General features: G+C 50.9%; 2 protein-coding genes across 5 annotated transcripts; one reads left to right on the top strand and one right to left on the bottom strand.

Moving 5' to 3' along the window:
* Positions 1-1,673: 1,673 nt before the first annotated feature.
* Positions 1,674-10,566, bottom strand: S100A13 (S100 calcium binding protein A13). Of its 2 annotated transcripts, XM_030841978.3 has the most exons (4): positions 10,547-10,566; positions 9,845-9,962; positions 8,641-8,834; positions 1,674-1,919 (listed from the first exon to the last, which is right to left on the bottom strand). In XM_030841978.3, exons 3-4 carry the CDS (start codon positions 8,791-8,793, stop codon positions 1,776-1,778), a joined length of 297 nt encoding a protein of 98 aa, XP_030697838.1. In that variant the 5' UTR covers positions 8,794-8,834; positions 9,845-9,962; positions 10,547-10,566; the 3' UTR covers positions 1,674-1,775. The 2 variants fall into 2 exon arrangements, with proteins under 2 accessions (XP_030697838.1, XP_030697837.1); XM_030841977.3 differs by lacking the exons at positions 9,845-9,962; positions 10,547-10,566 and adding an exon at positions 8,999-9,301.
* Positions 9,719-14,249, top strand: S100A1 (S100 calcium binding protein A1). 3 transcript variants are annotated; one of them, XM_030841979.3, is made up of 4 exons: positions 9,719-9,826; positions 10,837-10,895; positions 12,833-12,985; positions 13,944-14,249. In XM_030841979.3, exons 3-4 carry the CDS (start codon positions 12,845-12,847, stop codon positions 14,085-14,087), a joined length of 285 nt encoding a protein of 94 aa, XP_030697839.1. In that variant the 5' UTR covers positions 9,719-9,826; positions 10,837-10,895; positions 12,833-12,844; the 3' UTR covers positions 14,088-14,249. The 3 variants fall into 3 exon arrangements, with proteins under 3 accessions (XP_030697839.1, XP_030697840.1, XP_060155189.1); XM_030841980.2 differs by lacking the exon at positions 9,719-9,826 and having other exon boundaries at positions 10,746-10,895; XM_060299206.1 differs by lacking the exon at positions 9,719-9,826 and having other exon boundaries at positions 10,856-10,895; positions 12,784-12,985.
* Positions 14,250-15,505: the final 1,256 nt, after the last annotated feature.

Raw genomic sequence — 15,505 nt, 5'->3', positions numbered from 1 at the left:
GATTTAGATAGTGACACTCAAGCCTGCCCAGCCTTGCCGAGTCCTAACGGCAGAAATTTGGGTCTGGAGGAAGGAGCCAGAGAAGGGTAGCCTGGTGAAGGGGGCAGACTGAGTGTTGTCCTGATGTCCTTTCAGCTCCCCGCAGCCAGCATGCACGTATGGGAGGCCCAGATGGGTTATCTGTCAGCTAACAACCTCTCCAAACTGGTTGGGCTACCTGCTCCTCCCTCCCTCAGAATCCCATGCCTTCCCTAACCCAGAGACTCCACAGCAAACCGCCCTCCCCGCCCCGCCCAATCCAGCACCTGGGATAACATCCCAGGGATCCTGGACTGTAGGTCTGGGGGGAACTCAGCCCAACCCTAGTGGCCTTCCCCACCTGAGGGAAGTGAAAGGGAGAAGGCAGGGGAGTCTGTGTGGGTCAGGAAAGAAGGGGGCAGTGCTGAGAGCCAGAGTTCCTGGACTCCTTTCCTAAACTCTAAGATCAAAGCATACCTCCCAGTGCCCCTCCGCGGGTCTCCTTCTAGGCCTCCTATGTACTTTTGGCCTCCACTGGGGTGTCTGTAAGTGTCTCAATCTGGGGACCCCTCTGAGGCTATCTCGATTTCAGGGTTTCTCCAAGACGGAGGTCTCTAATGTCTCAGTCTGGGGGTCCCTCTGGAATGTCTCAGTCTCTCACTGTGAGGGAGCCCCTCTGGAATGTCTCAAATGGACCCTCAGAGTCCCAGCCTGGCAGTCCCTCTGAGGTCTCTCAGTCCAGGGGCCCTTAGATGGAAGGTCTCAATCTAGGACCCTTTCATGGTGTGTGATGGGGAGATTGTCTCAGCCTAAATGTTCCTCTGGACTCATAGCTGCCTCAAATGATGGACACCTGACAGTAAGGCAGTGACAGTCCTTGGAAGGCAGTGCCTGCTGGGCTGCCCCACCCCTGCTCCCTCTGGTGGCAGACAGTTCAAACCACATGCCCCTCTAGCCAAGAAGGATGGGGAGAGCAGCACTTGGGGGCCCTAAAGTTCTGCTTCCTGCAGCACGACCGCCACCCTCACCCCAGTCCTCGAACCAGAACCCTGTGTTCATCCTTCTGCTTCACCCCTGCCATGGTAGGAGGGAGGAGAGGAGGGTCCAGGGTTCCCAAGCACCCGTCCAGAGAGGATCCTGATTCATTACAGAGGCTCTGGAATTTCAACCCAGTTCTACCTATTCTTGTCTTTGTGACTTAACCTCTCTAAAATCTGTTTCCTCATCTTTAATACAAGACTTAAAAACAGTACCTACCTCAACAGGCTGTGAGCATTAACTAAAATAATACAAGAAAATGTTCAGCCCTATTCCTGGCACAGAGCAAGCCCTCAACACCTGTTCACTGCTATCATTACCATCCAATGACACAAACCCCAGGAATAAGAAAGTGGGAACCAAGACCAAGCCCCTGAGACCTGGTAGGATATAAGTCACCTCACCTGCCCCAGAGATCTGTCTCTACCTTTCAGATATTCATTCATCAACCATGTATTTATTGAGCACCTGTCCTGTACAAGATCTGATGCTGCAGAGTATCTGAAGATGAATAACATTCCTGGTCCTCAAGGAGCTCGTAATTTTTGGACCCAACCTCAGGTGGGGACAGAGCTTTCCCACCCCCTAGTCTCAAGAGAAGAAATCATCAGGGTGGGTGTGAGTAAGAAACATCTTTGTTTCAAGGAGAAAGCTTTATTTGTGGGGAGTGGGGTACTGCCCAGCCCTGCCATGCCCACCCCCATCCCGGCCAGCCGGCTTTACTTCTTTCGGATCTGCAGGGCCTTCTCCTTCCTGATCTCCTTGGCCAGCTCCCCAATCAGTCTCCAGTACTCGTTGAACTTGAGCTCTGAGTCCTGATTCACATCCAAGCTCTTCATCTTCTCCTCTAAGGAGCCCACATCCTGAGGAGACACCACAGGGAAGAGTGGGGTTAGAAACGAGGGTTCTGACACAGGGAGGGAAGAATTGCCAGTCGCCACTCCCTTCCCTCAGAGAGCACTAGGATCTGCCCCAAACCTTCAGGACGAAGCTGCAGCCCCAACACAGCACCGCCCTGGTGCCCAACTCCAGGGGGAAGCAGAGGAGGGAAGTGGGGAGCCTGGTTATAGGGTTTGCTGTGGTCTAAATATACACACCATGGCGGATCATGTACCATAAGCATGATGTCACTGAACGCAGAGAGGGGAAGAGCTGCACACAACGGGCCTTCAACGGCAGGTATGGGTGGGCTCCAGCATGCCGCTGTGCCAGCCCTGGGATAAGCCCAAAGACACTCGGGGAGCCCTTGTAGGCATTGACTCACTCTGACCACCCACAGAGTCTTCTCAGGCCACACTCCTCCTTTACAGAAAGCTGGAGAAGTTCACAGCACTTGGCTGTCCATTTGCATAATCTTAGTGTCTTCTCATTCTTCCAGTTGGGTCACTAGCCTGGTAGATCAGAGGAATGGCGAGGACACAAGGTATATGGTTTCCCAGGGGGCCCTTGGCAAAGTCTCTCCCAGCAGACCTGTGAAATCTAAGGATATTCTCAGTTGGACCATCGTGATCAAAGGATTGGTTGCCAGGTAAGTAACCACAACCAGGAAGTTGACTGTAGAACAACGGATCCATGTCAAACCAGACAAGGGTGCCTCAGGAGGAGCTCATGCTAAACATTTGAATCAACATTTGGAGGAAGGCAGAGAAGGCTTGCCAAACCTATAGATGGCACAAAGCTAATTTATAGAAGAGCTAAACAAGACGTTTTTTAAAGCTACAATCATGCTTATTTATAAAATACTATAAGCATTGCCAGTGGAAGGCAACGATGCCCAGTGTAACACACAGATGGAGGGGGAAAACATACAATTAGTCAAGAGAAAGAAATAAAAGGTAAAATTGTTGGGAAAGAAGATGCAAATTCACCTCTTATATTAGCAATTATATAATTGTATACCTAGAAAAAAACGAAAGAGTGATAAAGGTTAACATTTCAACCAGTGTAAGCACTTAATAGTGCTGACCGTTCTGAGCATATGCTGAACACCCTACATGCTTTACATCATTTAATCTTCATAATCTGCTAGGATGAAAGTCTCCTGAGCACAGGGACCTTGTCCGTCTTGTTCACCATAATGCCAGTGCCTGGGAGAATGTCTGGCACATAGCGGAGGCTTGTTCACCACTATAACCCAAAGCCTAGGACAGTGTCAGCACAGAACGTAGTAGGCACTCAATAAATACTGACTGAATAAATGCAAGACCAATCCAACAAGAACAGTATTACTATGAGTCCATTTCACAGATGAGAAATGAAGGCTCAGAAAGATTAAATAACTAACCCGGGATGACAAGCTAGAGCCTGCATTTGAACCTAGATTGTCTGACTCAGAGCTTATGCTCTTACCCACTAATCTGTATTTCTTCCCCCAAAAAACTATTAGAAATGATAAAGTATCAGGTGACAATATTAATACACAAAAACAAATACCAGTTTGAAAATATAATATGAAAGATTCCACTTAAAATAGTAAAAAATAAAATAAAGCACTCAGGAAAAAATGTAGGACTCTATTAAGCTTTTGTGAAGAAAACTGAACTGAAGCATATGAAAGAAAACAAGAATAAATAGAAAAACATACTTTTTTTTACAGAGAAAGATTCAATAGTGTAAAGATGTCAATTTTCCCTAAAATAACATTTTTATATAATCCCAATTAAAATATTTACAGGATTCTTTTTAATATGATTAAATGTTACTAAAATTCTTCTTGAAAAATCAACATGTGGGATCTACTGGTAAAATTCTGAAAAAAAAACAATAATGAGGGAGAACCAACCCTACAGGTTATCAAAGCATATTTTAAAACCACAGTAATTAAATGAGAATGTTTCTAAATAATAAACAGATCAATGAAACAGAATAAAGAGCCCCAAAATATACATGGGAATTGAATAAATAATAAGTGGGGTATTTAACATCAATAAGAAAATTTTAATAATAAAATAAAGTCTGGGAGTTTTTTTAATAAGTTAAACTGAGGAAGACCTTTCTAAACATGGCATAAAACACAGAAGCCATTCAGGAAAAGTTTGACAGATTTGACTACATAAAATTTTTTATATTCTGTATGGCAAAAAAGACCAAAAACAAACTCAAAGGACGAAAAGGCAAATTAGGGGGAAATGTTTGCAATGCACATAATAGACAAAGGTTATTTTCTTTATTTATAAAGAGCTATAATAAATCAATATGAAAAGAAAAACACTTTGATAAAAGAAACAGGCAGTTCACAGAAAAGGCAATATATATGCCTATCAAAAATATTTTTTAAAGTTCTATTTCACTCAGAATTAAAGAAGTGTATATCAGAAAAAGACACCATTTCCACATATTAGATTGGCAAAATTTAAAAGCTCAGTAAGGGTTTCCCTGGTGGTGCAGTGGTTAAGAATCCGCCTGCCAATGCAGGGGGCGCGGGTTCGAGCCCCGGTCAGGGAAGATCCCACATGCCACGTGTGCCACAACTACTGAGCCTGAGCTCTAGAGCCCGCGAGCCACAACTACCGAGCCCACAGGCCACAACTACTGATGCCCGCGCGCCTAGAGCCCGTGCTCCAAGAGAAACCACTGCAATGAGAAGCCCGCGCACCGCAACAAAGAGTAGCCCCTGCTCACTGCAACTAGAGAAAGCCTGCGCCCAGCAAGAAGAACCAATGCAGCCAAAAATAAAATAAATAAATAAATTTATAAAAACAAAAAAATTAAATTAAAAAATAAACTCTCAGTTAGACCCATTTGGGGCAAGGATGTGGGAAACAGGCAGTCGCATGCATTGCTGTTGGCCATGAAAACAAGTGCAAACTTGTTGGGAGGCAAACTAATAATATCCATAAAAATTAAGAACAAACCTTTTGACCTAATATTTATACTGCCAGACATTTACTCTATAAACATTTTCCCTTTAGTATGTAAAGATATATCAATATAAACAACGTTTGCAAAAGGGAAAAGTGAACACAAGGGAAATGTTCATCAATAGAGGATTGACTACATAAATTTGTGTTAAGCTACATATTAGAATACAGTACATCATTTTTTAAACTGGGAAAACAGCCTATATGCATTGTTACATTTTTAAAAAGCTATTTGTAGAACCGTAGGTAAGATGCATTTATTCATTCACTCACTCAACAATTTTTACTTCTTTTAAACTTTTTTACTATCTCACTTATTCCCTCAGTTTTTTTTTTTTTTTTTTTTGCCGTACGCGGACCTCTCACTGTTGTGGCCTCTCCCGTTGTGGAGCACAGGCTCCGGACGCGCAGGCTCAGCGGCCATGGCTCACAGGCCCAGCCACTCCGCGGCATGTGGGATCTTCCCGGACCGGGGCACGAACCCATGTCCCCTGCACTGGCAGGCGGACTCTCAACCACTGCGCAACCAGGGAAGCCCTCTCTCAGTATTTTATTGAGCACCTAACTAGGAGTCAGACACTAAGTGCTGGGGATAAAACAGTGAGCAGATTCCTTTCCTTTATAGAACAAGAATGTTTCCTACATGGAAAGGAAGAAAATTATGTTACTTCTTGGTAACGTAAAATTGTATAATGGAAGTTAAGTTGTGAAGGAAGTGTTCTGAAAGAAAATAGCCCAAGGTAAAGGAACAGAACACAAGGAGGTGATCTCTGTACTCAGTGGTGAAGGAAGGTCATGCTGAGGATTTGCCATCTGAGCAGAAATCTGTCAAACGAGGAATAAGCCTAGCAGATACCTGGGGTATGAGCATTCTGAACCAGGAGAGGAAAAGTAGAGACAGCATAAAGTGGAGAGTATAAATAACTCTCACTGCTTTTGAGGAGTTTTACTACAAAGGGGAACAGAGATGTAAGGCATAGCTGGAGGCAATTATAGGGTCAAGGGAGGTTTTCTTTTAAGACGGGAGATAGTACAGCATATTTGTAAACTGATCAGAACAACCTAGTAGAGACAGAAATTTTGATGATGCAAGAGAGAAGAGGAAGAATTGAGGGCTTCCCTGGTGGCTCAGTGGTTAAGAATCCGCCTGACAATGCAGGGGACACGGGTTTGAGCCCTGGGCTGGGAAGACTCCACATGCCGCGGAGCAACTAAGCCCGTGCGCCACAACTACTGAGCCTGCGCTCTAGAGCCGCGAGCCACAACTGCTGAGCCTGCATGCCACAACTACTGAAGCCCACGCGCCTAGAGCCCGTGCTCCACAACACGGAGAAGCCACCGCAATGAGATGCCTGCACACCGCCACGAGGAGTAGCCCCTGCTCTGCGCAACTAGAGAAAGCCCGTGCGCAGCTACGAGGACCCAAAGCAGCCAAAATAAATTTAATTAATTAATTAATTTTAAGAAAAAAGGGAGGAAGAATTGAAAGAGTAACGTCTTTAAGTAGGTGAGAAGGGATGGGATTTAGTGCAGCAGTGGAGGGGCTGGCCTTAGCAGCAGAGACAGATCATTCGTGTTAACAGGAACGAAGGCAGGAAATGTGCTGATCGGTTGGTAGTTTTGGGGAGGAAGCACATAGAAGTTTCCCGATGGCTTTTATTTTTCTCAGTGAGAGGGAGACTATGAAAAGAGGTACTGGAGTTTAAGGAGAAAGGAAAAGTTGTGAAATAATCACCTGAAAGAGCTGGTAAATGAATTAATAGGGAAATGTAGAAGAATTTCCAGGTATTGCTAAGGGTCCTATTGGGGGCTGTGGTTATAGATTTAAAGTGAGACAAATCAACAACATGGCAGTGCATTTTTCTCTAGCCAGATTCAGCTGTACAAGCGCAGACACAGAACGGTGGGTTTCACCAACAAGCTAATGAAGCTGAAATGTTGGATTTAACCTGGGTTGGGATTTTGCCAAATAACTAGGACAGAGAGAAAGAGAATCAAGGGAGTTGAGCAAGTGATTATAGTGGTGAGCCTTAGAACCCAGCTGAGTAAGAAGGGTAATGAGGTCTCGAGGGATGGTGATGGAAGATGAAAAAGTGATAGGGTCAAGAGACTGAAGTTCCCAGTGGAGTCAGGAAGTCATGGAGTGGAGGAACTAGATAGAGGAATAGAACTGGAATGACAGGAGGCGGCAGACAGAGAAAGAGAGGCCTGAAATTGAGATTTTGGAGATGGCGCATTGGTAATGACAAGACCTAAAGAATGGACAGGGCAGCAGAGTGGAGGGGCAGGGATGCTGAGGTGCAGGAAGACAGAACCTTTGAAAGTAAGGAGTTGAAGAAATTGAAAGGCCCAGGGACTTCCATGGTGGTCCAGTGGTTACGACGCCGTGCTCCCAATGCAGTGGGCGTGGGTTCGATCCCTTGTCTGGGAACTAAGATTCCACACGCCGCGCAGCGCGGCCATAAAAAAAAGAAACTGAAAGGCCCAGGTGTTGAATAAGTTGCCTGTGTGGATACTGAAGGTAATGACAGTGGCAGTGATGAGAAGAAAAACAGTAAAAGCCAGAAGCTGAAGCGCTAGAAGGTGTGCGATTAGAAGGGTGGCACGTGGTACATACGAGCTTCCAAGGAGTTGGGTGTCTTAGGAAGGAGAAGTGGGAATTCCCTGGCAGTCCAGTGGTTAGGACTGTGCGCTCTCACTGCTGAGGGCCCGGGTTTTAACCCCTGGTCGGGGAACTAAAATCTCACAAGCTGCACGGGTGCAGCCAAAAAAAAAAGAAGAAGAAGAAACGAAGATCTGGAAGTTGCAATGAAAAGCAAAGGGGTCACTATCTGCATTTCCAGGCCCAGAGGGAGTCGGATTTGGAAGAAAAACCAGTCATTATTTGACAAGGCTACCGGGAATGCTGTACTTTCAGGGCAGAGCCTGAAGTTTCCTGTGAGAAGAGGAAGGGAAAAGTCTAAGGATGTAGAAGATATTGCAAATGATAGACTATGAATTTCAGAGACTAGTTTGTGTCGTTTTTTTTTTACTCCATGTTCACACACTTCTATGTGCCTTTGAATTTTTAGAAAGGATGTAAAAGAAACTGTTAACAGCCTGGGATGATGTGCCAACCCAGAGCGGATGAAATGTAAATCCCTACTCCATCCTGTGAACAGGAGACAAAGAATAATCCTGTCAGTTGCATTATTGAGGGGATTCCCAGAGCGGGTGGGGAATAATCACAGACCACTTACAGGAACCTCCTATACTGAGATTCTATGACTCCATTAATTTGGCTGTGTTTTGATTTTTGACAAACCCTTTCCCATAGCTGGGCCTCGGTTTCTGTATACGTGAAGTGAGGAATTTGGACCGTGTTTTCTCTTGGCCTCCTTCTAGCTCTGATGGCCTATGAATCTCCTGGAAGCCAGCTCTGGGTCCAGTCCTGTGCTGGGGAAATGAGACCAGAGAGGCACAGAGAGACACCACGAGAACCCAACAGCATCATCTGATGGGAGCACAAAGCCCAATACAACACTCGCGTTCACACAGACATAATATTACCTAACTATACACACACCAGGCAAGAACGCCCAGAGCCATTTACATGTGCAGTCATCACACCCTCCTCCACAGTACACCTGTGGTCACCTTATCATGCTCAGTAATATCTCCTCATATACACAGGGTCCCACAGCCACTGGCTCCCAAAACCTCACACCCAGAGACCCCCACCTACCTTGAGCAGGTGAGGCAACTGCTGAGTGACCAGTTCCTTAAACTCATTGATGCTGAGGCTGCCCTTCCGGCCCTCCTGCCCTGCAAAGGTGAAGAAGGTGGTGACCACAGTCTCAATGGCCGCCTCCAGCTCAGTCAGTGGTTCGGCTGCCATTAGGACCCTGGGGCTGGAGCTGATGTCCTCACAGGGCTGACCTGCAGGAGGGGGAAGAAGAGAGCGTCAGGACAGGCCAGAGCGCCCCTGCCCTGGCGCTGCCGCTGCCGCCTTAAGCCTCTGCCTGGAGGAGGCCTCAAGGGGAAGTAGGGAAGGGACAGGGACGCAGGGATGGAGCTTGGGGCAGGGGACCAGGCAATGGTACCTCAGTGTAGGTGGGGGAAGAAATGTTCACTTCCAGAAACCCCTTCCTCTCTAGGTCTCACAGTCTGGGGGTCCTTTTGAAGTGTCCGTGTCTCAGGGACCCGTGTGTGGTGGTCCCTCAGTCTGGAGACCCCTCTGTCTGGGAGCAGGCTTTCAGTCTGGGGTCCTTCTTTGGAGTCCTCTCAGTCTGGTGGCCCCTCTGTGGGGTTCAGTCCCAAGGGTCCTTTCTTGGAGCTTAACCGGCCTCAAAGGGTCATGGGGTTGTTTGTCTCCAAAGCTTGTTTGTGCAAGGACCTGGGTCTCCACCCGCCTGCATTGCACCCGCCCCGCCCCCCCCCCCCCCCACACACACACACACACTGGCTGCTCTTCCCAGCAGAGAGGCCGGGGTCTGGCAAACGCCCAGCTGTGGTCAGGGCTGGCTTGGTCTGGGCAGACCCCGCCTCTCTGTCGTCCCGCTCGCCCCTCCCCTCGGGGGCAGCTGGGCAGAGTGCGGAGCCCAGGACCCCAGAGCCCTCCCCGCCCCCGTCTCCCAGCAACAGGTCCTGGATGGGGCTCCGCTGACTGCCCGCGCCCAGGAGGGATTTGGTACTGGCACTCACTCACAGCGCCCGGAGTGGAGGGGCTCGGCGGGGGAGGGAGGGGACGGGTACGGCTGGGGCAAGGGGGCATGCCCAATCATCCTCCCTTTTCCCACCCACCCCCTGCCCTCTGCAAGGACTGCTGCTGGATTTCCCAAAGCCACTTCCTGAATCCCAGTCTGAGCCGGCTCCAGCGTAGGAACCTGGGAGGCCAGGGCGGAAAAAGGCTCCCCAGGAACCCTCCAGGGGTAAGGGTTGCGACTCACCGGGGCAAGGAGATGGGATGCAGCGAGGCAGGAGCCCTAGGGCTGAGGTTTATAAGCTTCCCTGGAGGGAGGAAAGAGCCCCTCCCAAGCCCGGAGGTGTCAAGTTTCCGTCTGCATTCTGAAGAGAGGAGCGCGCCCAGTCACGCCTCCCGCCCGGCCCTCCCCACCCCAAGCAATCAGGCCTGGAACCCTGGCCCCACCCAACGCAGCCCACCGCAGCCTCCACTTGGTGAGGGGGAGGGCCCGCCTGGAGCTGCCTGGCCAGATTCCACTCAGCAGGCATCCTGGGGTCCCATCCCTCCCAACACGGGGAGCCTCCTGCCCCACTACACCCGCCCCGTCTGATCTGGAGTATGTATGTTGGGGCGTGGGGAGGCCACTGTAAATTCAAAGAATCAACTGAGGGAGCTCGGCACTGAGAGGTCCCATCTAAGAAACACCACAAGAGGGCCCCTCAGAATGGGATCCCACCAAGGACCCTGCAGCCCTAGACCCCTACAGAGGACCCAGACTGAGACCCCACAAACAGAGGGGGACACAGGCCGAGCCCCCGATAGAGGAGACCCTGGATTGAAATCCCGCAGTGGGGTCTCAGGCTGAAACCCCTCGGGGAGACTACCAAGACTAAATTATTCACTGAGAAGTTCCCTCGCTGAGCCCCTCAGCCAGGTGCGTGTACCTCTTCCTAGCCTAGCAGCATACCCAGTACTGCGGGAGGCCGGGGGAGCCGAGAAGGCCTCTGAGTGTTCCTTCTTCCCAGGACCTTTCCCACCTCCCTTCCTCCTGGGCCCTGCCTTTTGGGACCCAGCGTGGGGGGAGGCAGGGGAGGCTGGAGAAGAGGACACAGGCCAGCCTGTTCCAGCCCAGGAGACAGAGGGCGCCTCTGTCCACTCCTGGCCCCTTGCCCCACTGGGTGTCTGTCTGTGAAGGGGTGGAGCCAGTGGGGGGTGTCGGCGGGGGAAGGACGACTGAAGACAGGTCTCCCCACACAGCTCCGGTAGCCACATTTGCAGCCTCGTCTGTCTGTCCAGAACCTGCTCCCAGGCTGACAGTGAGTATCCTGCCCCATCTGCCCTGGGTCCCTGCCCTGGCCAGCCTTGTGGAAAGGGGACTTCAGCAGGGCTCCAAAAGTCTGGGGAGGAGCTCGGGATTTGGGGGAGACAGTGTTTGGAAGGTGGTGAGGGGAGGCAAGTGAAGGTCAGAGGGAGATCTGGGAGCTCAGTGAATAAGGAAGCCAGTGGGGAACGCAGCCACTGAGTTTCCAGGAGACCAGGCCCTCCTCCCACAGAGCTCTCACGTGCCCCCGCAAGGCTCCCTCCATCTCCCAGGTGCTGGGGAGGAGACCCAGCTCTCGCCTTGCTTCCAGCGGTGTAAGAATAAGAAAGCAGATGGACCAGCTCCTTCTGCCCACCCGCCCCCCGCCAGCCGTGGTCTCTCTGCCACCCCACCCAGCCTTGCCAAGAGCTCAGGTCCCAGGGAAGTTGGGGGGCGGGGGTGGCAGAGCATGAATCATGTGATACCAGGAAGGGGGCACTAGGGTACTATACCCACTCCCACTGTCCCTTCATGTGACCTCCCCTTTCTCCTCCTCCTCTTTCTTGGCCCAGTTTCTCCATTCTTCTTTCCTCTCATTCTTTCCCTTTGTTTTTCTGTCTGCCCCCTCCCTGCCAAGAATGGCCCCTACGCAAAATCCCAGGCTGCTTGAGGTCTCCGGGAAACCTCTATGTGCCTCTCCTGGATGGGGCTGATAACTGAGCCACCAGCACCCCTCCCTCCGCCCCCCACCCACCCCCCAGCTTATCCCCTCCATCAGCCCCGGCTTGGGTTCCATCTCCCCCGTGTCTCTGTGACAACCGCTTCTCACGTCCGGAGTTCAGGTGACATTCACAAGGGCCCCATTGAAGAGCTAGGATGTCATCCGATCAGGGCCCATTGTCCAGCCCCTCAGGTCTGGGGAAGGATGGGGACACCTGATCTGAGACACCTGAGCTGCCCCCTGAGGCTGTGGAGGGGCCAACCGTCCCAAGGCCAAGGGAAAGAGACCCCCTGGCTCGGCAGTCCCCTCTCCTCAACAGACCCCTCCATTTTTCCCCTCCTCTCCCCCAGCCCCTTGGATTCAGAGGACCTCATGCACTCAGCCTTTATCTCCCCTAACACATACCAGCCCCATTCTCCCTGCTGCCATGTCCCCACATCACCCAAGTTGGGCCTGGGGGTGGGAGTGGCAGGGACAAGATCCCACAAGTGTCCTCTCCCCCTCCCTGGGAGCCCTGGCTCCAAGGAAAAGGCTCAGACATTCCTCTTTCCTTTCCCACCACCACACAGTAGAAGGGCTGAATCTGCAGAGAAGCAAGACGAACCAAACTAGAGGTAACAGAGGGAAGCCAAAGTGACATGTTCAGGAGAGAACAGTGTAGAAGGACCAAGAGAGGCCCCCAGTCTGCTGACAAGAAACTCAGAGGCAGTGAGACGCCCCCGTCCCCATGAACCTTGGGCCACCCACTCAGACTGCCACCCTATCCACCAGGCCGACTAAGGGCACCAGATTGACTCCTTGCTCGGGGTGGGCAGCAGAGTCAAGGCTATAGAGGGGAGCCCAGCCCACCATCCCCAACAGCAGATCTTGGCTGTGCTGGGCAGGCAAGTCCAGGGTAAAAATAGAGCCAGAGGAAGCCAGGCCGGGTCCTGTGACCACCCCTACCTGCCTGCCCCACCCTCCTCAGTGTGCCGGCAGCCAGGAGCAACTGCGAAGTCCACTGCAGGCCTCTAGAGCCAGCCCAGATCCAGCTGTTCTACCTCCATGCCCAAAGCCCTGCTTCCCTCTGGCTGGGGTGTGGACTGAAGGGCACAGAGAATGAGGCTAGACTTAGGTCTGATCAGTTGTGGGGGGGCTTCGATCTCATGGCTCTTTGAGCTGTGGGCCCCTACCCCAACCCCAGCTACCCCAGGCACGGTCCCCAGCTCACTTCCATGGTGGGACGTGGGTAGGTGAGCTACAAGATGGGCTCTGAGCTGGAGACGGCAATGGAGACTCTCATCAATGTGTTCCACGCCCACTCGGGCAAGGAGGGGGACAAGTACAAGCTGAGCAAGAAGGAGCTCAAAGAGCTGCTGCAGACGGAGCTCTCCGGCTTCCTGGACGTGAGCACAGGGTGGGGGCACAGGGTGGAGTGGGCGAGGGGTGGGGGAACAGAGTGGGCCCCTCCCTGCCACCTCCCCATCCCACCCCAGCTCAGCCCAACCATCTCCTTCCTCTCCCAGGCTCCCCTACTCTTCTGGGTTCAAGTCAAAATGCCCTGATTTACTGATCACCTGCTAAGGGCTAGGCCTTGTGTAGATGCATCAGTAACAAAACACACTGTCTAGCAGGGAAGGACTGACACTTGAAAGTAAACCTTGAACACCAGGAAGCACCCGGGGCCTTAACAGAGGTGCCAGAAAGGATTATGGGAGAATATTAACCTGACTGAAGTGGACGGCTTCCCCAAAGAGGTGGCACTCAGGCCCCTGGAAGATCATTAGGGTAAACGTAGACATTTTAGGAGGAGGTATAGTATCTGAACAAGAGCGTGTGAGAAAGCAGATGGAGCGTGCTCGGTAGTTTTGACGGGACTGAAGGATGCAAAAGAGAAGCCAGTAGAAAGTGTACCAGCTTTGAGATTTTATGAGACCTGGGTTCAAATTCTGGTGCTGCCACTTAATAGCTGTGTGACTTTGGGCGTGTTCCTTAACCGTCGACTGTCAATTTGTTTCTTCTCTGGAATGGGACTAATGAAAGCTACTTCATACTATTTGTGCTAGAACTAAATGAGACAGTGCTTGTAAAGCTCCTAGTGTAGTGCTTCTCACATTGTAGGCACTCAACGTATGGTAATTGTTTTTATTATTCTGCCTTGTTAAGGAGCTGATTCTGTAGGCAACAGGAAGCCATAAGTATTTTGTTAGTTTTGAGGACAGCAAAACTAAGTCCCATAATTAGAAGTAGTTCTCTCTCTTGCTCATCTCTGCCTCCTTCTCCCCAATCAACCAGCCCCCATGCCCCTGACTCAGTGCTGTTCATTTCCCTATACACCTACCTCTCCGTCTCCTCCCTCCACAGGCCCAGAAGGATGCGGATGCTGTGGACAAGGTGATGAAGGAGTTAGATGAGAATGGAGATGGAGAGGTGGACTTCCAGGAGTATGTGGTGCTGGTGGCCGCCCTCACAGTGGCCTGTAACAACTTCTTCTGGGAGAACAGTTGAGCAGACGGCCCCAGTGGGCAGCGCCCTTCGCCTCCACCCTGCCATGCCTGCCTCTTCACCCTGCTTCCCCCTCACCCCACTTTTCCCTCCCCACCAACAAGGGCGCAAGAGTAGTGGGCCAGGCCTGCAACTCATCTTTCATTAAAGGCTCCTCTCTCACAAGCCGCCAGCTGCTGTCTGTCTCCTTTGGGGTATGGAAGTGGGTGGGGAAGTGAAGGCTGCTCACTCCCAACTTGCCTTATTTGGGGAGGGATCTTATTTTGAGAGAGGTCAAGGGGCCATTACATCTTCCTACTTAAGGAATGCTCAAGGCCCAGGAACATTGGGGTTCAATGTCCCAGCTGGAAGTGGAGGAGACATCAGCTTCTCAGATATAAAGCCAGAAGAATTTCCCTTCAACCTTCAAAGAATATTTACTGAAGACCTACCATGCGCTAGACATCCTATGGGAACTGGGGACACAGCAGTGAGCAAAACAAACACGACTCTCAACATCACATAGGTAAAGTCCAGTAAGGATGCCAAAACATACACACATACATGCTAGGAAGGAAAATGAAAGGATCTGATGCACGTGATTGGGGGGGGGTGTTGAAGACGTGTTCGTACACTCATTCTTCAAACATGCGAGCCTTTTATTGTGTGTCCAGCCATAATGAAAATCCCGCATAGGTCTACATCAAAATCCACATGGATGGCAGATGGCGAGAGAGGACACAGAAGGGGGAGCGGGGACGCAAAGGTCCCCCCCAAATAACTATTTAACGATGTTCAGGCCAAGTTGGGGAGGGAAGTGAAGAGGAAAATATGGACGGGTGGTGATGAGTGGTGCAGGATCTAGCAGAGGTGTGCTCCCAGCACTGGCCCCCAGGCCTTGGCTGGGGCGTTTGCAGCAATCTGCAACTCTCTGACCGGGGCCAAGGCAAATGATGAGGGGAGAGCCAGTGGAAATTACCTGGGCCCAGTGGTCCACAAGAGAGACCGAGGAGGGACTTCCCTGGTGGCGCAGTGGTTAAGAATCCACCTGCCAATGCAGGGGACATGGGTTCCATCCCTGGTCTGGGAAGATCCCACATGCTGCGGAGCAACTAAGCCTGTGTGCCACAACTATTGAGCCTGCGTGCCACAACTACTGAAGCCCGCATGCCTAGAGCCCGTGCTCTAAAACGAGAAGCCACTGCAGTGAGAAGCCCACGCACCGCAAGGAAGAGTAGCCTCCATTCGACACAGCTAGAGAAAGCCCACGCACAGCAACAAAGACCCAACGCAGCCAAAAATAAATAATAAAATTAATTAATTTTTTGAAAACAAAGGGGGAGAGAGAGACCGAGGAACATCCGCATAAAGAATTGTAGTCCGTCTGCCTTAGCTTGAGGGGCAGAGGGATGTGCCAGGAAATATGAACATCTTTTTCAGGG

Source organism: Globicephala melas, chromosome 1 (assembly GCF_963455315.2).
Source record: "Globicephala melas chromosome 1, mGloMel1.2, whole genome shotgun sequence".
NCBI lineage: Eukaryota > Metazoa > Chordata > Mammalia > Artiodactyla > Delphinidae > Globicephala > Globicephala melas.
Note: the sequence above shows the minus strand (reverse complement) of the source record. Positions and strands in the feature narration are given on the sequence as shown.

Bases quoted from the DNA above. Each gene is read 5' to 3' on its own strand.
- S100A1 (XM_030841979.3), top strand. From the start codon at position 12,845: ATGGGCTCTGAGCTGGAGACGGCAATGGAGACTCTCATCAATGTGTTC. The intron at 12,986-13,943 runs GTGAGCACAGGG...CTCCCTCCACAG, and splicing joins AGCTCTCCGGCTTCCTGGAC to GCCCAGAAGGATGCGGATGC.
- S100A13 (XM_030841978.3), bottom strand. From the start codon at position 8,793: ATGGCAGCCGAACCACTGACTGAGCTGGAGGCGGCCATTGAGACTGTG. The intron at 1,920-8,640 runs GTAGGTGGGGGT...GTGTCTCCTCAG, and splicing joins AGTTGCCTCACCTGCTCAAG to GATGTGGGCTCCTTAGAGGA.